The sequence below is a fragment of the Fusarium proliferatum genome, assembly GCF_900067095.1.
Source record: "Fusarium proliferatum ET1 genome assembly, contig: FPRO_scaffold001, whole genome shotgun sequence".
NCBI lineage: Eukaryota > Fungi > Ascomycota > Sordariomycetes > Hypocreales > Nectriaceae > Fusarium > Fusarium proliferatum.
The window spans coordinates 5,498,729-5,524,709 of record NW_022194790.1 but is presented as its reverse complement, the minus strand read 5'-3'; the positions used below and the strand labels follow the sequence as shown (position 1 = coordinate 5,524,709).

Below are 25,981 nucleotides of genomic sequence, written 5' to 3'. Positions count from 1 at the left end.
GCTGTCTCAGTTGAATTGCTGATCCTATTTTCACAGGGGAAATGAGCTCAATTTGAACCTCGAGCAACATCGCGCTCGACCCTCCCGCTTTGACATATCCACACAATATATTGAGTTTTTCTCCCTCTTTTCAACCCTGGTTCGACGTCGACGGTGAACTTGCATCTTTCTCATAGGTATTTCCCCCAGAAGAGGAAGCCATCGCCGCGTTCAAAGAGTGCATAGCAGCTGTATCAGCCCGAAAGAAGTCCCTGAGCCGAAGAAAGTCCCCGCTTCCCCGTGGGGAAATCAGCTGCCAGAGGGCTATATGTCAATATCTTCCAAGTTTTCTGACTCTACGAGACCGAGGCAGAAAATGTCGTCCCTTTAGTCCACGTGGAGAGGGGGAGGGATCGACGATCAGCTGGATGGTTTTTGTGATAGTGTGTTTGCTGTGGTTGGTGGAGATGTGGAAAAAAGATGGTGGTACCGGAGGAACGACAGAAGAGAACAGTTGGTGGGGAAGCACAGTTGATCAAAGATGGCATTGGCATTGACAGTTGGTGTAAGTCGGAAAAGAGTTCATACCCCGGACCCTGAGTGAGATCCTTGTCTGCCGTAGTCTAAAGTAGTTCGTTCGGGCCCTGGTGACCTCTCAAGTCCGGGGAATACAGCAACAAGAATGCGGGGGAGCATTACAAATGTCGGTCTGTAACTAGTTAATACGAGGAATGTTATTGTTCCTATGAGGGATTAATGTCCTTTTCGAGTAATCTATTCACTATCTGCCATTCCTATCCCGCGTATAGATCCAACATCCCCCTGTTCTCACATTCGCATCAAGAACGTCATCACACATAAACAAACCCCAGCCCTTTCAAAAAGGTTACAATTGAAACAAATTAAGCGGTAGAAACAAAAAACCTTGTTAATTACCGGGTAAAAGCCCCAACCCAACCCAGCTCAGCTCAGCCTTATCCAGAGACAAGGTTCTATAACCATGCCAGTGCAAAAATGGTAATATTTGCGATCAATACCTGGAGATGATTTCACCTGAACTAACAATCGCTGACCCATCACACGCACAACTACATACTCTCCGATGTTCGAATTAGGAAGCTCTCACGATGCTATCCCTAAAAGAACACTAAAGATATGCAGGTGCAAGTTCGGATCAAGGTATGGAGAAAAACTCAAATATCTCCGCTTTCTTGTAAGCAGAGCGGAAGAAGATGGTGTAGTCGTGCAGCATTCCGAGGTTCGGGCTGAGTCCGTGAGGTTAAAAGAGAAATGAATAGACATGTGTTTCTCTTTGACAAGTGGTTGCTTGTGAGAGATGGCTTTGCGTTGAAGGACTCGTGTCGAGCCTACTAATGGTCGGAAACGCTCTACCCCGCGAACAACCCAAACAGCAACTGAGATCAAGAGTCAAGGCCAATGCTCAAGAAATGTCATTGAATTCGTGATCAAACGCAGACCATCTCGCTAGAAAGATCAAAACCACAAGAAAGGCATATGTACATGTCCTAAACCCGTCCCTCACTTCAGTCCCTCTGAAAGCTCAATTCAATTCATAACCAGTCCCCAAAAGCCAAATGCTGTTTGTTGCTCATACATGCCCTGATAACCTAACCTTGCGCCGTCAACTATCTGATAACCCTGCGCCGTTGCCCATGTCATGCGTGCCTGCGAGGCAGATTGAGTCTTCATGCAATCCCAAAGACAGTCCAGCCCCAGCCAAATGTATTGTGTATACCGAATGCGTCCTGTTGCCCTCAAAATTAAACCGTGGGGGTATATCCATCCCATCTTAGTTTCATATCATACACACACTGCATGTAGTTTGCTTTCACATCACCACGCCCACAGGTGTACCCTCGTTTAGACAGCGCTTCTTTGAAACAATTGCGGGCTCTTCCTCCGTCTCTTCCTCGTAGCTACTGCTGACGACCTCGGCGAGGACATCTCGCTTGCGCTTCTCGCCAGTTGGCTTCTCGGGGTCTTTCTCCCATGTCTCGATCTCATCTGGGTTGAACGTTCCGACAATCTCTTGGCCTAGAGCTTTGCCCAGTCTCTCTCTGAGTCCGAGAATTGGCCAGATGGGAACTCTTGTGTATTCGATTTTGAGACCAGACACAATAGCGTCGTCATCGTCAGCTGGTGCCTTGAAGGGATCGTGGAACTTCTCCAAGAACTCCTTTGTGATGTGACCAGTGTAGACAATAAACTCGGATGTATCAATGTCGTGTGTCAGGATCTTCAACTTGATGTCGTGGAAGTTGGGGCTTGGAGGAATGCCCTGCCCTGGTGAAATGCGCGAGTCGCGTCTGCCACTGATAGGTGGGGTAGGGTAGAAGTGCTTCTGCGCCATCCCTAGAAAGACACCCACAAAATGAGCATCGTGATCGGAATTAGAAGGTACGAGGATTCGAGCTCGCAGTTGCTGGAGGCGAAACACGGGTTCGTTCCATGTTCGTCCAGGTCCAGAAGCGACGCGGAAAAGGTTGTTTCGAACTGAAGCCAATTGAGTCTTGCCAATGTAACAGATCATGGGTAGGTTGGCGGGGCTGTAGTTTGGCGAAGACTGTGTCGAAATGTTGAAGGATTCAGCGGGTCGCGTTGAAACTGATTTGAATGAAGAGTATGAGGACTTTGCCTCCTCAGATGGGTAATTCCACATAAGCTGCGCGCGTACAGCATCACGATAAACGCGACCGCCAAAGTATAGATGGAGTTCGGGCAAGTACTGCGGCTTGTTGAAAGGTGTAGGCCACAGCGTGTTGAGAACCGACTTGACAGCATTTGAGGATAGAATAGGGTGCAATGGGTCGGGCAGGAGGATCTGTGTGAGCGCGTTGCTAAGGCTGATGATGGTGTTCGATGGACTCAAATGTCCTCGCGATGGTGGCGTGCCTGGGGCCGCTGACGGCTGAGGTGTATCGCATGGCGGCAGTTCCTCCCATCTCGCGCCGAGTAGCTGAGCGTGTAAATCTGTCCAGCAAATGGGTCGCACAAAGAGCGATGTGCCGGCGTGTTGCTGGAAGATATCGTAGAGCGAGTTCTCTGCGGGCCGGTAGATACGCTGCGGACGCCTTTTTCGCGGGGCGACAGTGGGCGCTTGTGAAGTGCAGGGCGTTGTGTCCAGTGATACACCGTTACCGTTACCGTTGCGCGACAGTGAAGTCGAAGAGGGAGAAGAAGAAGATTGTGAAGTCGCCATATCCACCAAACTGCGCAGCTGTCCGATGAAGCTGCCGTTTCCAAAGAAAGAACTGTCACGAAAGAGGGTTGATTAGCACTGCGTGTAAATGGGTTGTTGAGGGAGGAATGATGTCGTTGATGTCAGGGAAATGAACAGAAGAATAGCGCAAACTTACTCAAATGCAAGCATCCGATGGTTGAATAGTCGATCTGTATTTGCCTCCTTTTGGATGACTCTTTCAGCGCTTGTTGGTTGCCTGAAGCCGGATGTTTCTCTCCAGTCTTTGTTGTAAGTTAGGTAGAGCCTTGGTTCTGCGACGCGCCCTTAACGATTCCCTGTCGCCTGTTTATCTCCAGTCTTTTCCAGTGACAAGCTCTCCGCTAGCGTCTGGCACGAGCGTCGCCCTTGTCAAAAAGGATTGACGGAAAAAGTAAAAAAAAGGGGAGATTTTTCAGCGTCCAATAGGAAGTGAGCAAAAAGAAGAACAAGGCAACTCTTGTTAAAAAGCAGACTCTTCAGTGAAAGAGAAAAAGAAGTTGAAGGAGGGGAGAGCAGAGAGGGAGGAAATATCGGTGACACTGAATGAATCACACTTAGGGCGTGAAACCAAGGCAAGGCTTCTTTTTTTCACTCTAAGGTATGAGTTGTTAGTGGATACGACCTGCATCAGCGCCAGGAAGAATCTGCACGAGGGACGAGGGAAAAAGCGCGTCGCCACCGTGATTCGTCGCGGAGCTAATCGGCGCGAATGAGTAGCGAGTTCACGTGAGGAGCCATCCCTGGCGTTAGGCAGCCATAAACGGAGGCGCACGCGCTGCGCCACATCATCGCTTGTGGCCTGATTGACAATCCTCCGATTAAGGCATCAACTTTGCTCTGCTGCCAGCCTTGCCCCACACCAATAGAGTGAGTGAGCTTCGTGAGCTTTGGTGTAGCCCCGCCGGTGACGAAGCGAAGCGCAACTCAGCATCTAAGCCCGTAACTTGCGCCGATTTGTCCATTTCCCTCCCAAACAGCTTTAATATACTGGAATTGGTCTGTTAATTGCTGTTCAAGATGCCGGTATGTCCAAGCCAAACACCCAAACTTCATAAATAACCACACAAGCACACTCCACCATCTCCTATTGCATCACCGCATGTCACGATATCAACCAAGCTAACAACACCTCTCTAGGCATACAACTCCGTTTTCAACAATGATCCCAACATCCCCCGCATCATCGGCAACTTCCCTCTCCTCCCTCTCCGTACCAAGACCAGAGGCCCTGCCTACACCCTCCCCAACCCCTCGCCGCCTCTGCCGGCCAACGAGTCTCCCGACCCCGACAGCGAGAGCTATGATATCCTCGACGAGGTCCTCGCCCTCTTCCGCGCCAACACATTCTTCCGCAACTTTGAGATCCAAGGCCCTGCCGACCGTCTGCTCGTGTATGGAATCTGGTTCGTCAGCGATTGTCTGACAAAGATTCGACCCCAGGCTTCTCTGCGTGATGCCCAGAAGGATGTTTTGAACTTGGCGCTTGACCTTAACTTTGCTATTCCTGGAGACCCTGCATGGCCTCTCAACCAGGTGTGTTTTGCCAAACTCAAACTGCAGGACAAATTGGCCGGTTTGCTAATGTTTGAGTGTAGATGTACGAGGCCCCTAGGGACAGACAAGAAGCGGAGCAGCTCAAGCAATATATGTCGCAGGTTCGACAGGAGCTTGCTTCTCGATTACTCGCTAGGGTATATGATGAGGATGAGACTAAGCCCAGCAAGTGGTGGTTGAGCTTTACCAAGAGAAAGTTCATGGGCAAGTCTCTGTAGAGTATTGGTAAGGGGAGAAGAGAAGGCATTTTAGAAGACTATCACCAAATCGAGGAGCTGGCGTCATACAAAATACATTTTCAGTACTTACTTGACCTATTACTGTCCGCTTCTCAGTCGTTGGAGAGTCGGAACACTTGAGATGTCCCAATCGAGTGACAAGATGAATCGCCTACACAGGCCTGTCAAACTTACCACATAGTCACCATAACTTATTATTTTATCCCAAAGTATCATAAATACAAGTTAACATAAACGTAGCCGCGCGTTTTATGACTTGAGATTGACTACCTTTGTTATTTGGCACTGCTCCTTTGGTGTGTGCCATTGACAATCAGGGGCAACATCAATGCCACTGTCCAGTTTCCAATATAACACATGTGATTGTTTAGGCAGCTTATTTACCTCTACCATTACTTCAGCAATTGATTATTGAATAACCTCATATTGGGTAAATAGATAGTAATCAAGGCCTTTATTCTGACTATAAATTCTCCCAAATCCCCGACCACGAGACAGAGTTTATCTCACCACATAACATCCGACCTTATATTACACACATACACACATATATATACTTAGTCATCACTATATAACTTTCTTCTCTCATATCCAGACAGATGAATATGACACCTTTCGCCTCTTTCCCACACTCCCCAGAAGCAGCCCCTCGGGATCGGTTGCACCTATTAAAGAGCATTCAACTGTGAGCGACCGAGATGCTACACTCCTCAGCTGGACCTCAAGAAAACAGCATGTGCCGAATCAATTTTTCCTGGAGATATTTCTTCTCATCAGGGAGGATTGCATTACATTCGACGTCAATCCCCCAGTCAAGAGACTCTGCCAGCTTCACTTGCGCAAAGTCATCCGGGACAACTGGGCGGAGGGCGTAGAACATCAATTTATATCAACCTCGACGAGTACGCAGGCTTCAGCCATGTCGCATAGTCGGCCTACACAGAAAACGGTTTGGTCATCGAAGTTCATTTGAATCTACAAGCCATCAAAAACATGGTCATGAAATGTTCCGAGCCAGTCAACCCATTCCAGATCGACCGCCCGGAACTGGCCTTAGTATTCGTGGCATCGACAGCAAAGGCATATGGCTAAGTAACCCACAGACGACTGAATCTAACGACAAGGATACGTAGCAAAAGTCTTTCAGCTATCTAAAAGGGCGTGCCAGAAAGCATGGGCAGAAATGACAGTTTGGTTCGTGGTCATTTTCCTTTGAACATTCGACAAAGCCTCGCCACTCAAGCAGCTGTTCACAACGTTAGTTATCTTAAAATATACGGTATGTTATGAACAGACCTCTTCCTCGTTGATTGCGAACACTGTACGCTGACTCTTCATTTCAGCCCCTCGTGGTCGTAGGCCCAAAGACAACTCAACAGCTCACGACCATGATCTGCGAAACCATGTTATTCTTACAGTTGAGGAGTACATTGTATTCCTTAACAACGAGGTTTTTGAAGCTGTCGTCAATACCAGCAAACTCGGACACTGCCCTGCATCTATTTTAGACAACCTCCTCATTCACGAGGCGAGATCATTATCAGTTCTCCTGGACCCCTTTCTCTTTCGAGCTGCTCGTGGAAGGCAAGATATTCCTTTGGTGTCGCCATCATCAAATCTTTATATACAATGAAACTCTCTACAAGCAGCCATAGAAGTACCTCACGGATTCGCTTTCCCATGCTTTGGCCTGCGAGGTGAAGGACGGTTAGGATTTTTAACCCTGCCAAGTTGATCGACAACGTCTACCCAATGGAGGACTACAACCGATCAATTGTCTTGTTCTATTGCTTTATATCGAGGCGTGATTGTACGCGTAACCTCACTGGATGCAGGTCTAAGAAAAGCAACAAGGACCACGTATTTTTTAGATATTGCGATCCTCAGTTTGTCCAGGCGGAAATAAAGCTGGAAGGGCTCCCTACCCAGCAGGACAGGCAAAGCTGTGCTTTCATCGAGTTCCAAAATCAGAGGCTCGAGGCCGTGGAACAACGCGAGATTTCCAAAGCCAATCACGAAAAGATAAATAACGAGCTCGCTCTAGGGTTAGGGTAACCTTCTACGAAGATGTCCAAAGAAACTTGGAAACCATGAAGCACATGGTAGTCGAGGTCTTTCGACCCATTGACCCTTTTCAATTCAACCGTCCGTCCAGACCTGGGGCTAATTTTCACCCAGAGTATCATGGAAGAGTGCCGCGTCAGCTCGATCGAGCATCGTAGACAATTTGATACTCTGGTCAAATCACCTCATAATTTCATCTAATCAACGGAGGTGACATACCCGTTACAGCTACGGAGTAGATGCACACCAATACGCAGAAATGTTTCGCCTTACGACCGTACCCGCGGATTTCACCCATATCACGCCAACTCGAGTCCCTTAGCCAAGTGCTGAGCAGAAAGACCCAACCTCAAACGAATCGACCAAGTCAAGCATATTCCAAACCATCTTCTTCAGCACCAGAGACATTCTATCGAAACCCTCTTATCACCAGCTCTGAGATTTCCTTCCCGCTCCCATCATATATACTAAGAAGGCGTTGTCTCGTGTTGACGCTCTTACCATCGACACAGAGTTCTCTATAGTCACCCGTCAACCATGGGAGGTCGCAATTATTGAGTATCTATCTGCAAAAACTCGACTGAACACATTCATCAACTATAACTGGTGTATTCCAGAACTATACTTTTTACAGGCTGGAATCCACAAAAGCACTCTCTCCTCAAGTCCTGACAGCCCTCAGGCGCAGGTGAACATATGTAAAGAAACCGGGTAGCGACACGTATGTATTAAAAGCCCTAAGCAAAAAGGAGAGTCAGCCAAGCTGTGTTACACAAGAGCTGTTATTTTGACAAGAAGCTCACGACAGAAGAAGACAATTCAAACTCTGTGTGGTCTACGAAGGATAGTCAACAATACACAAAGAAGTCTATGTTCTCTACTCACATATGTCATTTTATGACTGAAATATCCTGGAATAGGGCTCTCCCACCTCTGACAACGACAGCAAGGACGTTGTGTCTTGCCAAATCGACTGAACAAGCCTGGACTCTGAGAACACCATCTACGCTACTCCATCTTGCCTGACGCACTCTCCGAGACGGTAAAACCGACAAACTTTGATACAAAGTCGTTAACAGGCTTATTCAATTTGGGGTATTGGGACAAATTATAATCTCATATATATACGGCCCGTTTGACAGCCTACAATGAAAGGCTTATACAATCAGCATGGTCCACCTGGTGAATCCAGAGAGGTTACCAGAAGAGATTCCTGAATTATTCCCGATTCGCGATGTACTACCTCCGTGCCTTGTTCACCACAATGCCAATCTCCCAGTTCGCCCTCACTACGAACTTTGAACCCATCCAAGGACGGAAGTGAGTCCACTTTGCGGTCACTCCGCAAACCTCAGTAGTCGGGTTCACAGGTAGAGATGACAAGGAAACGTTCGAAATTCGACACCGTCCTACTACCTCTGAGCCAACAGAAGGTACAGGTGTTGACTTGGCAGATGTTCTCCAAGTTTCAAAGAGGTTGAAGCCGCTCTCATATTGTCCATTTCAGAAACTCGACTACGAATGTCAAATTCCAACTCGAGACTGGCTAAATTTCGTCAAGACCTGGGACGCATCACACTGACAGGAGAAGTTGACCAATATGCCATGCATTTCTGTCCGCGCTTCTCCAAGGTGAAGTGGTTTGACTTGGAATAGAGACATGGTTGTCAATCAGTCTTTCCCCTTTCTCACGAACGTCTCCTGGCAGAGCCATAAGAGTGTCTCTGCGGATGTATGATATTGTTCAGCAAGTTATGATACAGTTTCTAAAAGGGCCAAAAGTATAATGATCGAGATAGTCGACACTCCTTGGCTATAGATGTAAGTGCTCACAGTGAGGATTTGATCCTAGGCTTGATTAAGTATAAATTGTTGGTATATCTTGCCGAGGATTAAGTTTTACTATAATTAATTCTCTCTCTTATCTTAACCTAGATGAAATAATTACTAACTATATTATAGGTGGACAGTTGCTATCCTGACATTATATGGGTATGAGGCGATCACAATCCGCTCAGGGGACACCCAAGCGGAACGCAGCGAGGTCATCAACGAATGGAATGACAAAGAATCGTCAGTGCAGGTTTTTGTCGCGAACATGAGCACGACAAACTTAGGGCTAAACCTACACCACGATTGCTAGAATGGAATATTCTTCTGTCTCAATTTATCTGCAACTCAGATACTGCAGACCATTTTTGTGACGAAATCAGAACATCTCATACTGCAGCATATATATCCCATACGACAACCCGCGAGAACTCATGTCGACAAGTTTCTTCCTGACGACCAGATCAATGATTTCATTCAAGGTCAGGGGGAGTCTAAAGTTGTCACTAAGTTTCTGCATGCCAATCCAGACAAAGAACTAGAGTTGATAAAGATCAGTCGCCAACAGTATGCTCTAGAGCACGTATTATCATCACGTCAACATCCAAGCACACCACCGACTCCAATTTCTATATAAATCTTCTATAGAACATTCACCCTTGAATGCCAAGCTAGGCTCAGAATCGGCTATCACAGCGTATGGCAGGGTCTTCGACTTAAAGTATGATGATGATGTCGGGTACTGCGTCGGGGAACTTGGGAATCCCCGCACACGGTCCTCACTTTTCTCAACTAATACCCTCTCTCATTTCACTCTACCACTTAAATTGGATAGGATGGGGAGGTATAACCTTAACTTCTCCAGCAAGCAACGATAGTTTGGATTCATTGAGAGCTACGTCTACGACCCACGAGCTCGGTGTGTGATCACAATATGAAGCATCAAAAGCTGATTGGAAAGCAAAGTTTCGTTCTATAATATATATCTACTCAGCATAGTTCAGGCATAGACCACGACTTCGACTCGAGAAAACCGCCAAACACCACGTGAGAGAGCCAGGAAAGGTCTTGAGACGAAACATAAGGCATTCAGGGTCAGCGAAAGCTAGCACCAAGTTCGACATTATGGACAATCAAAGAAAGCTAACGATGCATTTCGACATCCTGAGGCCACCGCGCACGGTTGGAGTGCCGAGGCACTGCTGATGGTTCTCCGAATCCACGACCTGTTCCAAGAACCTAGAGTATACATCCACAGCAGACATCATCGATGCCAGATACTTCCTTGATATCTTCCATACCTACGTCACAGATGAAGACCTGGAAACATTAATAAGGTAGCCCTATCTTGAGATACTCATACTCTCCCTCCTGAGTATTCCGAAACAAAGACGTGGAGGAAGCTTATGTGACGCGCAGGTCATGGGGCTCTGATGAGTTTGCAATTGCATATTGCCAACCCTGCCAGAGGAGTGGCGAACTTTATCGTATATTATACTCAACGGCATCAGTTTATAGCCACGTAGTATCGCAGCATATAAAATGCTCACCTTCGTCATTGGCCCCCACGAAACCAAATACACCATCCATTTTGCCCTTATCGCTAAGCAGTCTCCCATCTTGAATACCCTCGCCGACAGACATTTCAAGGACGCCTTGGGATAACGCTTCAAATGAACCGACCTTGACGAAACCATATTCCTGAGCTCGAGGCTATAACAAAGGACGACCTCCATAACTTCAACGAGACATGGCGCCGCAAGCCCAGAACTTACCGAGATATAGGTTCCCTATCCTGCCATCCCTTTTGTTCTTCCTCAATGCCGAACACAACAGGTGCAGAAGATATTTTAACACAGACAAGAGGTGATATCCAAAAGTAGATCTACACAAACCCACGCCCAAAAGAGTATCTGGAAGTATCTCCAAGACCAGCGCTGTTAGTCACAAGTCAATCATTGATAAATCCGCGAAACTTATCACGGCTAAAGTCACCGGTCTTGAGAATGTTGGTCTGAACTTGCATTACAACTGCTAGAACGGGATTTTCCTTTACTTTAACCTCTCTGCCACCCAGATCTTGCAGATCATTTTCCGACTCAATCGACTCAGGCAGACCAAGCAGGTCAGATGGCACATAATTAAGACCAAAAACTCCTACCAAGATAATGTAGAGAGAATCCTCGTAAATAAGTGGATAATCCAGGCTTCAATCGAGTCTGGTCTGCCTAAGTGGCTATTACATAAGCTTCTCGAGATGTGTTTATGCGAATGCCTTAAGGCTCAATGGCACTAGCGATTCAACCGATATGCCTGGATCGTCGAAGGAGAATACTCAGGCTCTGATATGGCCTACCATTCCGATCATATCCAAATCGTAGGGTTAGTGTTAGGGTTAAAGAAGTCGTTGGAAGCCTCTTGACACAACATTAAGCTCTTAATATACAATCCTTTAGCATGTGGCCTGTATCCTAGAACACGGATTCCTATATAAACCAGGAATTGAGTTGGCCATCTTGAGTGTCAACAAACCTCAGGCAAACTCACGGTTGAGCCCACAGAAGGGTCAAATTCCTTAATTAGGGGAGTCTTACTTGACTGGGGAGCCCAGGACTCCTCGAACCTGGGAAACCGATCCCCTGGGTTTTCAGCCGGATGCTATAGGCACTGCTTTCTATCATCCCCAGCGCATGGCTTGTTGCAGATAATCAGCTCTGTAATGACGACCAAGTCAGAATGTCCAGAAAACAACCTGATGCTATCATGCTTCGGGCGCGCTCCTCGAAGAAAGAAACGAACAGCATGTTTTCTGAATTAGACAGCTCCGAGGATCCCCAAGGTATAACAATCTACAGCCAGGGTTAGCAGAGCGATCTGCAAACACTGGCCTATAAAATCTTACTCTAATATCTGATAACAAGACTGGCCATAGAGTTGATGCGGCGGTTTTTATACCACCAACTCTGGGTGAAATGCGTTCAAAGTAACGCTGCTTTTGATCGCTCGATACTTACCAAGCTCTATATGCAACTGAGACGCAAATATTTATTACTCTTCTATAAACCAGATATATCATGTCCCTTTCGAACTTCTCACCGCACTTGGTGGGAAGCTAACAAGCACGTCAGCGGGGGTTAAAGCAATGAGGAAATATTGTTGGAGTTTGGTCGGTTGGAATGGGCGGTGCTTCTGCTTCACACCTCTTCGAATATTTCAACCTCTCTCTCCCTCACTCACTCATCATCTCCCCAAGACTATATAGAGCAACCATAAGCCCATCAATGTCACGGAGTATGTTTCTCTTTACCTTGCCATTCTCCCACTATCCAAATACAGTTGCTGACCTGTTCAGCTTCAAGCGGATAGAGTGGATGCAATCCTCAAAACAGCTAAACAATCACCTATCCCATTGGAAACAACATACATACCCAAGCATCATCAGAAAAAGAGTGATTAGGTGGACGAAAAGAAGACTTGAGCTGCTTTCTGCGACTATCTCGAGACCATTTGTTGGATAGTAGATATTTCCTTGTCTATATATTTATTATTATAAAACCGTTGCTTAATTAGCATAACCAGGAGGCCAGGATGTTGCAACTGGGTTTCATCCGTACCGCATCTTCAAGGTCCTAGGTGCCAAGGTATAAGACCCGGAGGACAGTCTTGAGGTCAGGGTACAGCGGGTTAGATTTCCATGCACAGGGCTTAGGAATGTGAGCTGGGAGCTATTCGAGGATATATGGGGCTATAAAACGTTGAGATTATACCCTACTTCAGAACGCAGTCCCTGTTTGTCGGCCTAGCCGCCGAAACGGAGGCCAAGACCCAGAAGCTACAGAGGAGAAGATAGTGCCATTTCCATCGATGAAAGATCTTGTTATCCCGCTCATCACTCTTTTTACTCCCACAAAGAGTTACCACATTAAGTCTTTCTACAATAAATAGATATTTATAATATAGAACCCCCAAAAATAAGCAATATAAAACACTTATGTATGGCCACAGAACGGTTCAAGTTTAGTAGCACTCCACCTGTTCCTAGGAAGGCCCTATATCTATATTCTTCTGGCTTAACTCCGATGATATGCTACGTAATTCATAACTAGTAATAATTTATATATACAATTCTCAGGCTATTTGCCTCGTTGGTCTCAGGATACACTGAACTTCCGGGTCTCTATCCCTAAGTGTCAAAGATATTTAGATAAAATTTAGGGTCGACTTAGGAGGTCTTGAGACCAGCTTTTTTTCACACCTTGATCTGGACAAACGTAGATCATGAAAATATTAAGTTATCAGAGTATTTCTCTGGGCGTTGCCCTCTGTTAGTCTTGATGGCTATGTCTCTCTCAGCAAGGTGCCTTGGCTAACAACTCACGGCAGAGTTCAAGAAGCTGGGGTGAAAATCGGGTGGAAGGCGCTTATGTGACAAAAGTCTCAGGAGCCCCTTACATGTATCTTTGGGACTCAGGCCCAATGTCGAAACCGTGGAAGGCGAGGATGGCATGTAAATAAGACGAGTTCATTGACGTTTTATGAGGGAGGGGACGATATCTATGAGAAGAATAGCAAACATGAGTTAAAACAATGTATATACATGAAACTGAGAGTGCTTTAATGACCAACGAAGTGCTTCAGCACTATTAATATACTTACCACTACCTTTTCAATGCCATTATCTTAGGGGTCCTCAGGATTGATGTTGTATAGTTTGGGAAGCAAGCCCGACTGATGCTTCTGTTACCCTGAAGCTCCTTTGCACTTCTCCTTCACTTTTTGATACGCATATCTACTTCATTCTTACACTTCCTCAGTTTTAAGACAATACAGCATTCTTCATTGGGTTCCAAAACCTCATCATCACAATACTCATCTCCATTTGCTACCCCCTCATTGATAACTGACGATTCTCGACATCGCTTCATCGTGGCCCATCGACGTTTCCAAGACTCTCCAATACCATGTACGTTTCTCGGTCTAAACGAATCAGGAAGCCGTCGAGTAAGTTGCTTTACTCGGTAAGTCATTATGTTCATCGACGCATTTGTATGTCTGATTAATCGAGTAGAATGCGGTTGCAAAACCTAGCACGAAGAAGCACAAGCAAAGTCAACAAAAACGGCCAGACACGCCCACCAAAACAGTAGAATGCATAGAGGTATCCTCTAGTCCAACAAATCCTACCACAGCACGCAAGAAGCATGATGTGGCCCCGGGGGCCGTAGTCTCTGCCACAGCATTTAAGCATACGCCTCCTGGAGCAGTAGTCTCCGCGATGACGCCCGAAGTCTTGAGAACGCTGCCGAAGCCACGCACTTCTCAAGTATTAGGATTCTGGCTCCTAGAACAAGTTGAGCATATTTACAAGGAGTATAGAAGCTATTGTTTGAAGGAAGATGAATACGGCTATCCAAGGAAAACAAAGCTCGACATGCTCGAAGTCACTGTACCAGAGAACGGAACTGCCATTCCGTTCGATATCATGTCCGCCAAGCACCCCGGCTTCCAGAAAGTACAACTCCTACAAGGAGTGCAGTTCATTTTCTATTCACCTGAGTCACTGGTTCGATTTACGAATATCTTAATTTCAACCCTTTTTGTACCACGCCTTTTGCCCATCGTGCCATGGGCCCAAATCAAACTGGTCATTTTCGACCCCACGTGTCTTCCTCAAGCACCAGAGCTGATGGCTTGGCAAAAAATTGGCGTTGGCCAAGATCCTCCTGCTTCTTGGACGTTGGCCTATAAGCATTATGATGATTGGATGAAAGCCGTCAAGAAGTTCTGCAAGCTCCCGGTGGCAGCCCTGGTCACTCTGCACTTTTGCTACCCTTATCGGGACTTCGACAGTCTTGAATCTCTTTCGAAACCACTCCGAATAACCGAGAATCTGGGATTGTCGAATATCGAGTTTGAAGGGAAAAACTAGGAGCAGGTTCCTGAGCCGGAATTCCATAGGGCCATGGCCATACGTGCCATCACCCGTCAAAGCATGAACAGCAGAAATGAGAAGATGAAACAGGACCTTGAGGCCAAGTCCTATTTCCAGTCATATGGGTCGTGCTATTCGAATTTGCAGTTGGACAAGAATAAGAGTGAGTGGCAGGATGCCCTTAAATATCGCAAAAATGCGTCCGATTGCAAGGCACTACAAGCACACATACAAGGGACGCTTGTACTCATAGCAGTATGAGCTTGGGTTGGGCGACAGCTAGCATTGCCATTCAAAATTCTGTTTTTTCAATGATATGAACAAGAGGTTCGCAGTGCAATAGCTTCTTCAATAAATATTGATTCATTGATACAAGTTCACCCCTGGTATACTACCTTGATGGCTCTGAAGGGATCAGCAGTAAATAGATGTAGAACATCAACTAAAAGAAGCCAAAATGCTTTAATCATACCGAATGGATTTGTGAACTGGATGTGATGGCTGTCAACCTAGATATGCTCCAGGTGGACGATTACTTATACAAACGCTATCAAGACATCCCTGATCCAAAGCCTCTCTTCAACTCAAGTATCTATCTTTCTCCTCTTGAACCTTCCCCTCGCCTCAATTTTACCTTCAACAGGCACCGCCCTCCATGCTGTGAGTAAGAATCCATCTGCACCACCACGGCCCATCATGAAAGGATGTGTCCTCCCAGGAAGGACCTGCCATCGTCGTGCCCTGCTAGTCTGGATAGTCACACCCAGCAGAAGCGTAGGGTTAATCGGGAACTCTTCACTGCCCTCCCAGCGCTCAAGCTCTTCGGCTGTTTTGCTTTCGACCTCTGGGGGAGGCGATGATACCCACGCGGCTCGACGCGCCACACTAAAGCAGTCGGCCAGCTGCGTCAGGGGCTCGATGGTGGGAGAGTAAATAGCGATGGGGGCGCCACCCGCTAGCAAAGGTACTGTGCTGCGGACAATGGAGATGGGATCCATGGTGCTTGCAACTGCGAGACCAGAGAATCCTCCGGCGCGTGTTGTGTCGACCACATGCCGAATACGCGCCCACCTTCTTCTCTTGCGGTGATAGTTCCCTCTACGGTTTGTCTTCCATGTCGCAATTTCCTCTGGTGTTGCCTCAGGTGGCTTGTTGTTGTATGCGTCATCTTCCTCAGGCGACAGGAGCTGCAGCCATGAAATATCCATGAGGTTGGTGTCGAGGGGGTGGTAGGGCGGAGAGGGGTTGGCATTTGCGGCGTCGTAGTTGAAGTATCTTAGAAGGGCGAGGTTGGGCTGGGTCTGGCCGTGGATCAGGGTGAGGGTGTTTCTGTTGACGTAGGGAACATTGAAGTCGCTTCGCTTAGAAGATCGCTTCTTCTCCTGCTTTTGTTCGGGGTCTGTTGCTTCTGTTGTCTGGGGCTGGTCTTGGTCCATCTCGTCTGTAGGAGCAGTGTTGGTTTCTGTGACTTCTGGTGCAGCGGGATCTTCCGTGCTCTCCTCCTCAAGCTTGGGGTGCAGGATGTCCATCCTCTCAGCCAAAGATGCCACCAGCAAGCCACCCGTATCATCCACCACCAACCACCTCCCACCCTGTGAAGCACCATTATCCTCGGTAGCAACACCTCCGTAGTGGACATCAGCCCAGCAACCGACCAGCGCCATCATCTCCTGCCTCATCTCCAGGATCTTTGAAGCATCGCGGTCCTCCAGCAACCACTGCGCTAGCATCGGCACGTCAAGAGGTAGCACGGTAAACCGTCGAATATACTTTTTGGTCTTGAGGAGCTTGTACTTGGCCAGAGAATACGCAGTCTTTTGGTCAATGGCCGTATGCGACAGGAGTAACTTGGCGATCAGCTCCTTGCCCGCCGATGCGCCCTTGCGCTTGAGCTCCTCGATCTCTTCTGGCTTGAGAGTCTGTCGGGCCGAGTCGTCGATGATCTCGCGATTCGATCGAATAAGAACCTTTCCGCTCTCGTCGACAAGAGTGAGCTCCTCGCCATCTGCAGCTGCAACAACATCGTCACCCTCGGCTGGTTCTGTCGCTTCGGCGCTGGTGTCGGCCAAGTCGTCGGCATTGAGCTCCTTAGCGGGCACGACGCGCAGGCGCGCAAATGTCTCTCCCTCGCGCTTGTCTTGGACCTCGTATGTGAAGTGGTACGGACGGTTGATGATCAGATTTGTTGGGAATGAGCCATACTTGCCCAGTGAGATTGTCCTGTCGCAAGTTAGTCGTGCAGGGAGGGAGTGGGAAAATGACGATTGGCTTACGTATTTGGCACGACCTGTAGTACGCGATATGTCTCGTTGGGGAGCCGTAGGGCTACCCACGAATTGGGCTGTACCGTCTCCTTGTCCATTGCGTTTGTTGGAGCGAGTATGATTTGCGATTCTTGGAAAGAAGAAAAAACTAAGGTAAGCCAGCCTCACCTCGGTGAGCCCCGCCACGGCCCCCACACTCCGATCTTCACCGAGATCGCGGGAGCAAGGGTACTTCGTCTAAGTAATGAAAAGATTCAGGTAAGTTTCGTATATCTAGAGCCTTTTGGCCAGTTCATTTTATTCTCACGAGAAACTTATGGAATGGAAATTCACGTTCAATGACACTTGTTTTGAAAATACGCACTGGATTGAAGGTACTGATTAGCGTGAAACTGTAAGGCATGTACTGAAGCAGCTGCATGTGTTGCAACCATCAAAAATCACAAGTTTTTCATCTGTTGATGGGTTTCTTCTACAAAAGATTTACTCCGCAGTGCTAAAGACTCGCTAGTCCACAGGGAACCAATGACAACTTGCAAAACTCAAACCAACCTCTCATATTCGGTGTAAGTCGACGTCGCAAACGACCCAAGGTCTATCCTTTCATGTGCTCAAAACTTCTCGTGGCTTCATACTCAAAGTGAAAATCTGATTTCAATATCCGCTCACGCAATTCGGTCGTCATGGGCGTTCCGTTCGTTCGTGGCAGACCCAGAGTGTCCGCCAAGAAGAGAGGCGAAATAGTTGCAGATACCGTACCAGGCATAGAGGACCATGCTCATGCTTCCGAAAAGAAATAGAGGCACAAGAGTGTAGGTCGCAAGATCTGTGAAATCAGTTAGTATATATTTCAAATAGGGAGGCATGGGGGAATACTTACAGACAAAGCCGCCGGAGCGCTTGACAATGTTGTACAACTCGTTTCGCATGATGTTCTCCGCGCCATGCTCCCACTTCCAGGGACCAACCATTCGGAACTTAGTGTTGAAGTTGGATCCCATGGCCCAGGTGTAGAAAACCTTCCAGCCCTTCTTCATAACCGAACGGGCCTTGGGTGCGGAACCAATGTCGAGAGCGATCTGGTAAGCATAGCTCTCATGGTCAACAGCTCGCTTGGTTTCGTAGAAACTGTAGTTGCCTCGGGGGTGAAGACGATAGTCAAGGTCATAAGACTCAAGAGCATTTGTGTCTCGGATAGCAGGTACCTCCTTAGGGTACTGGTGTTGGAGCAGGTGAAGAACCCAAAGCTGAGCCTGAAGCTCGGCAAGGGGTGGGATGGCTCCAATAGAAGGACGGACAAATCCAATGTAGCCAAGAGTCACATCTTCTTCTTTGTAGATCTCTCGAATGTTGGTCTGAGCGACAGTTGGGTAGTCGTTGTCCAAGAAAGGGAAATCTCGAGTGTAGCCAGTTGCAAAGACCAAGACATCGGGCTTCAGCTGCTCCTTCGGGAGGGTCGAGTCACTCGGAAGCTTTTTGTCGAACTGCATGTTGCCATCTCGGTCAATGCTGGTAGGCCAAGTCATCACATCAATCTTCTTGCCCTTAGTGTCTTCAATCTTGACATTCATGAAGAAAGATCGGATACGGTTGCCCAAGGACTGGGATCGTTTGCCGACGCTCATATAAGGTAGAGCCTTGTCGGACTTGCAGAGGAGGACTATTAATATGTTAGCCGATGTGTCTATAGATTGTGGAAAAGGGGGATACTTACTTGAATCCATGTACTTGCGGTCAGGGCTCATCTGGCCAACCCACTGATCAGGACCCTCTTCGGTGCCTGAGATGAACTTATGCATATTTTTAATCCAGCTGTCGTAGTAAGTCCAGAGAAGCTGGCTCTTCTGAAGCTTTGGATGCGCGTAGGCTGTGTCAAACAGGCTGGCGACAGAGGTGTCGACAGGCTTATTGGCAGTGGGGGTGGAACGTCCCAAGGCTTGAGGGATAGGGATGATCTATAAACTGTTAGCTTATTCTTACAATTATAGTGTGATAACATACCTTGGGTGCACAAAAGAAGCCATCGCGATGACAGAGTGTCACAGTCTTTGCGCCAGAAGTGACAGCGAGGTACGCAAGATCCATGCCAGTCTCGCCAGCACCCATGATGTACACATTCGTGTTTTCACCAAACTGATCTCGAGACTTGAGACGGGATGAGTGAAGGACCTTGGGAACTCGTTCGATGCCCTCGATATTGGGCATGACTGGGTTGACGTTGATTCCACTGCAGATAGCAACGGCATCGCACTCCCAATCAAAGGCACCTCGCTTGTTGCGCAGAGAGATGACATGATCAGTGTCGTTAGGTCCACGACGGACTTTCTCAACCTTTGTGTTACACTCGATCTTAGGCCAGAGGTCGAAGTTGGTGGCGTAGTCTTTGAGATACTGAACGTAGACTTCAGGGGTAACGAAGTCAGGGGCATCGTCTGGGAGACGAAAGTCGGAGAAAGCAGTGAGATACTTTGAAGAGACGAGCTATGATATGATTAGCATATGTTTTCATTGAAGGAAATGGTTGATAACTTACCTCAGCGTCTTCGTAGACGCGGTAGGAGAAAGTGCCGCCGATCTGGGACTCAGCTTCAAAGAGTCGGACCTCGATAGGGGGAATGGGGAAGTACTCATGGGCATGAGCGAGAAATCGAAGGGTAGCTAGTCCAGCTGGACCACCGCCGATGACAGCTACCTTCATGGTGACTTGCCTTGTGAGGTAGAAATGATACAAAAGAGTTGTGAGAAGGTTATGGTTGATAGAAAGTGAGATGGTGATGATCAACAATGAGATTTTGTCCTGGGTGTTGATGTAAGATGAAGAGACGGATGAAAGGGAGTTTCAGAAAGAGGATGATAATAAAACCATGGAAGAGTAAATATACTACAAACGATGTTCCTGGTGAATCAGGCTGGACGTTGCCACTGCCAGTGTCAAATGGAGGGTGCTAGTACACAGCGACATGTTCACTCTGGAGTGGATTTGAACAGTATGCGAGTCAAATCCACTGGTACATTTCAATACTATTCATTATTGAAGGGCATTTAATTAAATCAATCGATTTACTATATATTACAGACATTGGAATAGTGACAGGGCGAAAAGTGAGGGCATCGCGAGTTTCGTGTGGTAGCAAGTTCTATGGCTTGAAAAGCCCTGCGGCTGGATAGTTTACGATAGACATTTCATGGCACACAACTTTTTAACAGTCTCTCTGAATGTTCACCGTCAAAGCCTTGTGTTCAAAACGTTTCCATTGTTCATATATCTGGTGACTGAACATCCCATTGCAGTTCATTCAACTGTAATCATGGGTGCTCACTCCCGCATAACGTTACACGCCAACTTTTGCGAACACTCGTACACAGGTAGTCATCGCTCGCAATTCTTCTACTGTCTCTCACGTAAATTTCGAATACGTTTGCTGACATAGAACCCAGAGCATTACTTGTGAGTGTTACCTACTCCCTCCTGGATGAGGCCACCTACGAAGGGAACCCATGACCACCACCTGGGACTTCCCTGATCATTGTTCTTTGCAGCTATTGCCTCATTGTTTACTTTGAGTCCGCAAGAATTGACAAAGACCCCGTGGGGAAAACAATGGATCGTCGATTTGTCGTCAAACTCAATAATAAAAAGCCTCGGCACTCGTTCAAGCTTAAAGCTTATCGCGAACCCGCAGGATGCTTAAATTTCGTATTCCATCGTCTGATCCTTCGTTTTATGTAACATTTTCTGTCATTTCTAGACCAAGGAATCGTTAGGTTATCTCCGTTCCTGCATGCTGCCCTTGTTTCGACCTATCGAAATTTCCCAACGGAGTGAGTACTCCTCAATTTGAGCCTCAGGAACCAACGCCAAAAGTCCTTCGATATCATCGACAACTTCTTTCTTCAGCATCGTCAAACAACTATTGGGCTTCTTTTCCCGCAAGACGATATGCATCCTGCAGCCAACTTTGGAGCCGGACCGACCTCGTTATTTGACTACGACCTATCATCGTCAATTACGCAAATGTGCTCAACATAGCCTCGAGATCACCTCATGTTGCATTGTCACATGCAATCTTCGATCGAGTTACGTGACCAGCGAACCATGGAACTCATACGCGCATTCACGAAGAGACGGAAACTGGGACTGGGACTGGGATGAGAGCCTAGGGGATTGATACTGTTTCTGAGCAACCCGGAGGCCATACGATGTGGAACTCGTCGAATGGCGCGATGGATATTCACCAACATCTTAGCCATGTGCCACACAAGTCTCATTCTCCTCGACAATGAGCTCCTAGGTCAAACTGCTGTAGTATCGTCCCAACGTCTAGTTGAAGCAGAAAGGTCACTAAAGGAACTGTTTTTGTGTCTCAATTTCTATCATGGTGTTCATTCACGGCCATGACAATTCAGTGAGTCAACCTGAGCAGTGTAATCCGAAGCAACTCATGAAAACCATTAGAGGTACTTCATGGCCTTGCTTCATTCAACAGCTTGGATAAACATCAGGAACGGTTTGTTGTTGAAGCCCTTCTCCTCACCCTTACTTTCATTGGCGACGTTTCTGGGGCGTCGTGGATCCACAAAGCCTTCTTCGATGCAATATCTCCTCATTCTGAAGCTTGACATACTTCTCACCGAAGCCTCAAAACTTTGGATATCGCCATGAATACGGCGTCATCATGTTTCCAACCTCCTCCTTACACATGTGATATTCAGCAATTGAGATGAGTCTAAGTACAAAAGAGTTGGAGGATCTCTAAGGATGAGTCTCATCAAACCGATCAAGTTCTCACCTCATTCGTTACCCTCTCATTTCTGCACTCTGTTCGAGTAAGAGATGAGAACGTCCCTCTTTTACGCCCTCAACGGGGCCCTCGGGGTGGTCGCCCACGAGTCGCTTGCCCATTTCAAGATTGAATCCGGTAAAGAAGAGCATCGCTCTCTTGAAGGATGCTCAAAGGATGGCAAGTACAAGTGGGTTCCCGACCCTGCGACATTTGTCTTTCCTGAGAACGACTACAAGCCCGGCAACTCCTGGGACCTCTGTGTCGGCACATCTCATTGCGCCCCCCACGAGGCCTTGACTCAGGTTTCCTTCGATTTCAAGGACAACGGCATCGTCTTCAACTTCAAGCATATCGACCACTACAAGTACGAAGATGTAGCCGTCTACATCGAGCGTGGTCAGCCTCCCACAGAGGACTCTTTCAAGTACAACAAGAAGAGCGACCACTGCAAGGCCAAGAACGACTACAAGGAGGCCAAGTGCTTGGTTCCCTTCTTCTCCCTTTCGGATGGCGGCTCTTACGGCGATCTCTGTCCCCTCGAGGACAACGGAGGCTGGAGACTTTACATCAAGGTCAAGGCCACCGTTTCCCACGGGAACAAGAAATACGAGCTCTACAGCCGCTCTCCCGATATCAACGAGAAGTACTTCGTTGTCAGCTACACCTGCGCTGAGTGCAAGGAGTAAGTCGACCCGTTAATCAGCATGTCTCACCTCACCTAACATCAAGCAGGTACAAGCACAAGAAGATCGAGTTGATTGAGGAGAAGGAAGAAGCAGAGGCCGAAGCCGAAGAATCTGAAGAAGAAAAGGAGTACAAGAAGAAGAAGGAAGAGGCTGAGGAAGAGGCCGAGGAGGCAAAGAAGAAGTACAAGAAGAAGAAGGAGGAGGAAGAAGCTGAGGCTGAGGCTGAAGAAGAAAAAGAGAAGAAGAAGAAGAAGAAGGAAGAGGAGGAAGCCGAGGCTGAGGCTGAGGAACAGGAAAAGAAGAAGAAATACAAGAAGGAGGAAGAGGAGGAGGCTGAAGCCGAAGAGGAGGAAGAGAAGTACTACCCCCGCTTTATCCTTTCATTTCCCCAGTACTCATACAGCTGCAGGCACAAGGAGCATCACCATGAGCATTACCATAAGCATCACCATAACCATGGTCACAACCATGCTCATCGTCATGGACACAGACACGGTCACCTCCACGGTCATCTTCACAAGGAGCATCACCATCATGATCACCGCCATAAGAACCATCATCATGACCCTCATCATAAGCATCATGCCCGTTCTTATGATCATCATGACCACCATAAGCACCACGATCCTGGACATTACCATCATGACCACCACGATGGTCACAGGCATCACGATCCCGGTCATCACCACGGTCATCACGGTCACCACGATGGCCATGATCACTACAAGCTCCATCACTACTATGATCCCAACAGCCACCGCGACTTCAATGCTTTCTTGGACGACTACTTTAAGCACTTCGGTTATCACTACCACCACGCTGATCCCGGTCATCACCATGGGCATCACGGTCATCATGACGCTCATCATCATGGTCACCACGATGGTCACCACCACCGTGATCCTTACAAGCATCTCTATGGCGAGCATCATGATGGAAACCACCATTATGAGCACCACGATGGAAAGCATCACCACAATGAGCATCACAAGCATCATCATGTTGAGCACCACAACCATCACCACGGTCACAACGAGCACCACAACCATCATCACGGTCACAAGCATCACCACGGTGAGCACCATGATGGATATAACCACCACCATGCTCGCGGCTTGCTCGAGGAAAACAGAGAGAAGCACCATGGACATAAGCACCACCACGGACATCATCATGGACACAACCACAGCCACGCTCATGACCATGTTCACAAGCACCGTCATAAGCACTTTGACGACCATGTCCACTACAATGAGCACCATGTTTACTACGACTATAAGGACGATGGCCACCACGACGGTCGCCACCATGGGTATGATCATCACGATCCTCAAAAGCACCATTATGATCATCATGATGGCCACCACGGTCACCACGGTCATCACCACCATGATCCTCATAAGCATCACTACAGCCATGAGTACGACTACGGCCACTACAAGCGATCTGAGCACAAGGATCCAGTTACCATCTACTACAAGGAAAAGTCCGATCACTCTCGCACTCACATTGATGCTTCCAAGAAGGAAAAGGCATCCAAGAGTGAGCTCGAGGCCGAGAAGCACAAGAAGCTTTTGGAAGAGGCCAGCAAGGACGAGTACAAGCACAAGCACAAGGGCGATCCTGAGCACAAGTATCACTCCGAAGAGGATAAGTACAAGCATGAGAAAGAGCACGGGCACAAGTACAAGTACGGACCCAAGTATGAGCACGAGCATGAGCATGATAAGAGGTCTGCTTCCGAGCATGGTGATTACAAGTCCAAGGAGGAGGTCAAAGAGGTTCTGAAGGGACACTTCCAAGAGGCCCTCAACAAGTTCTACCATGCTTACTTTGCAAATAAGGAGCACAAGCACTATGAGCACGAGAAGCCTGAGGAGAAGTACGACTCTGGTCACTACAAGCACAAGGAGTATAAGCATGAGGAACCTGAAAAGGAACACCACTCTGGTCACCATGAGCACAAGGAGTACGAACCTAAGCACTACGAGCATAAGGAGCATGAGCCTAAGGAAGAGCACAAGGAGCACCACTACAAGCACCCAAAGGAACATGAGCATGAGCACGAGCATGAGCCCAAGAAGTATCATCATGATGAGAATGAGGAACATGAAGAACATGAGGACAAGCCTGAAAAGAAGCATCACTACGACCATGAGCAGAAGGAGCATGAACACGAGCCCACCACCGAGTTCGAGAAGTCCTCTCACTATTCCACCAAGAAGGCGAGCTTGGAGAGTGAGAAGGAAAAGGCCAAGCACGAGGCTTTGGAGAAGCTTTGGGATGCCCGCATCACCCATGAGCGCAAGTTCAAAGAGAAGCTTTTCTTCCTTGAAGTCGGCCACTGGGGTAAGAAGGGCGCCCACAAGCGCTCTCTTGAGTCCAAGCCTAGCGAGGCTACTGAGATTGAAGTCAACAGTGCCAAGGTCGAAGAGTACATTGAGGAAGCTGAGGACGAAATCTTGGGGAAAATCGAGAAGGCCATCCGCACAGCTATTAAGAAGACCGGGCCGAACCCTAGCATTGAAGCTATCGTCGAGTTCCTCCAAAAGGTTGAGGAGGTCATCGAGAAAGCCATCGCAAAGAACTTCCACAAGATCGTCCGCCGCATCGTCAAGATTGAAGGTGTTGCAGAGCCTGATGAAGATCTCATTTATGATACCCTTACTATTGCTATCCAGGATATCGTCAAGGTTGCCGACAAGATCTTCGTCAAGGCCATCAAGGATCTGGGCGATAGCCCTTCAGATGAGGAGGTCGAACACGCCATCAAGACGGTTCTGAAGCTTCTCGATGAGGTCATCGACAAAGAAGTCCGCAAGGCCCTCATAATCATCTTCAAGTTGGAGGAGGAGACCGCTGAGACTACTGAATCCACCGAGCATGGTAAGCACGATAAGCGCTCCGATCCCTATGACGACACCACGGTCGAGAAGGCTGTTGAGAAGACCGTTGAGAAATGGGCTGCTAAGTACGTCGAGGAAGATGAGAAGAAGCACAAGCCCCTGAAGCGCTCCGTGAGATTCGCCCGACTCTACAACTGATGCGCTCCCAAACGAGGCCAAGGCCATCCAAGCATGAGATTGAATACCACAATCTGAAGGCCAGTGTCACTGGACACAAGAGAACCACTTGACCTGGGTACATAATAAGGATACAGTACTTGGTGCCGTGTCTAGTTGACAGGTTGAGGAGGGATTAGGTACATTGTTTCATCATTTAAGATAGCCATTCCTTTAATAAAAGTAACCTGTCTCTTTCTTATATGAGCTGCGCGCAGTTAAGATGTGACGATGCTTCAGAAAGCCCCTTTACGGAGCAAAAAAACCTCCAACCTTAGGTCAAAGTGCTAAAGGCAGGCTGATGTATAGACCTACTAAAATTATACTTATCTTTCCTCAATTTACC

General features: G+C 47.7%; 6 protein-coding genes across 6 annotated transcripts; 3 read left to right on the top strand and 3 right to left on the bottom strand.

Moving 5' to 3' along the window:
- Window positions 1-1,828: 1,828 nt before the first annotated feature.
- Window positions 1,829-3,199, bottom strand: FPRO_00301 (uncharacterized protein; the record flags this gene model as incomplete). The annotated part of the gene is made up of 1 exon (XM_031225543.1): window positions 1,829-3,199. One exon carries the CDS (start codon window positions 3,197-3,199, stop codon window positions 1,829-1,831), a length of 1,371 nt encoding a protein of 456 aa, XP_031076169.1.
- Window positions 3,200-4,237: 1,038 nt separating this feature from the next.
- Window positions 4,238-4,992, top strand: FPRO_00302 (putative Arp2/3 complex subunit ARC18; the record flags this gene model as incomplete). The annotated part of the gene is made up of 3 exons (XM_031225542.1): window positions 4,238-4,243; window positions 4,358-4,753; window positions 4,816-4,992. The coding sequence occupies 3 exons, from the start codon at window positions 4,238-4,240 to the stop codon at window positions 4,990-4,992; spliced, it is 579 nt and encodes a 192-aa protein (XP_031076168.1).
- Window positions 4,993-13,868: 8,876 nt separating this feature from the next.
- On the top strand, window positions 13,869-14,836 carry FPRO_00303 (uncharacterized protein; the record flags this gene model as incomplete). The annotated part of the gene is made up of 2 exons (XM_031225541.1): window positions 13,869-13,925; window positions 13,976-14,836. 2 exons carry the CDS (start codon window positions 13,869-13,871, stop codon window positions 14,834-14,836), a joined length of 918 nt encoding a protein of 305 aa, XP_031076167.1.
- Window positions 14,837-15,423: 587 nt separating this feature from the next.
- FPRO_00304 (putative translation initiation factor 3 (eIF-3) zeta subunit) lies at window positions 15,424-17,201 on the bottom strand (the record flags this gene model as incomplete). Its single annotated transcript, XM_031225540.1, has 2 exons — window positions 15,424-17,059; window positions 17,113-17,201. 2 exons carry the CDS (start codon window positions 17,199-17,201, stop codon window positions 15,424-15,426), a joined length of 1,725 nt encoding a protein of 574 aa, XP_031076166.1.
- A 567-nt stretch (window positions 17,202-17,768) lies between these two features.
- Window positions 17,769-19,801, bottom strand: FPRO_00305 (putative flavin-containing monooxygenase; the record flags this gene model as incomplete). Its single annotated transcript, XM_031225538.1, has 5 exons — window positions 17,769-17,929; window positions 17,984-18,763; window positions 18,818-19,058; window positions 19,105-19,584; window positions 19,637-19,801. The coding sequence occupies 5 exons, from the start codon at window positions 19,799-19,801 to the stop codon at window positions 17,769-17,771; spliced, it is 1,827 nt and encodes a 608-aa protein (XP_031076165.1).
- A 2,136-nt stretch (window positions 19,802-21,937) lies between these two features.
- FPRO_00306 (uncharacterized protein) lies at window positions 21,938-25,617 on the top strand (the record flags this gene model as incomplete). Its single annotated transcript, XM_031225537.1, has 2 exons — window positions 21,938-22,569; window positions 22,620-25,617. The coding sequence occupies 2 exons, from the start codon at window positions 21,938-21,940 to the stop codon at window positions 25,615-25,617; spliced, it is 3,630 nt and encodes a 1,209-aa protein (XP_031076164.1).
- Window positions 25,618-25,981: the final 364 nt, after the last annotated feature.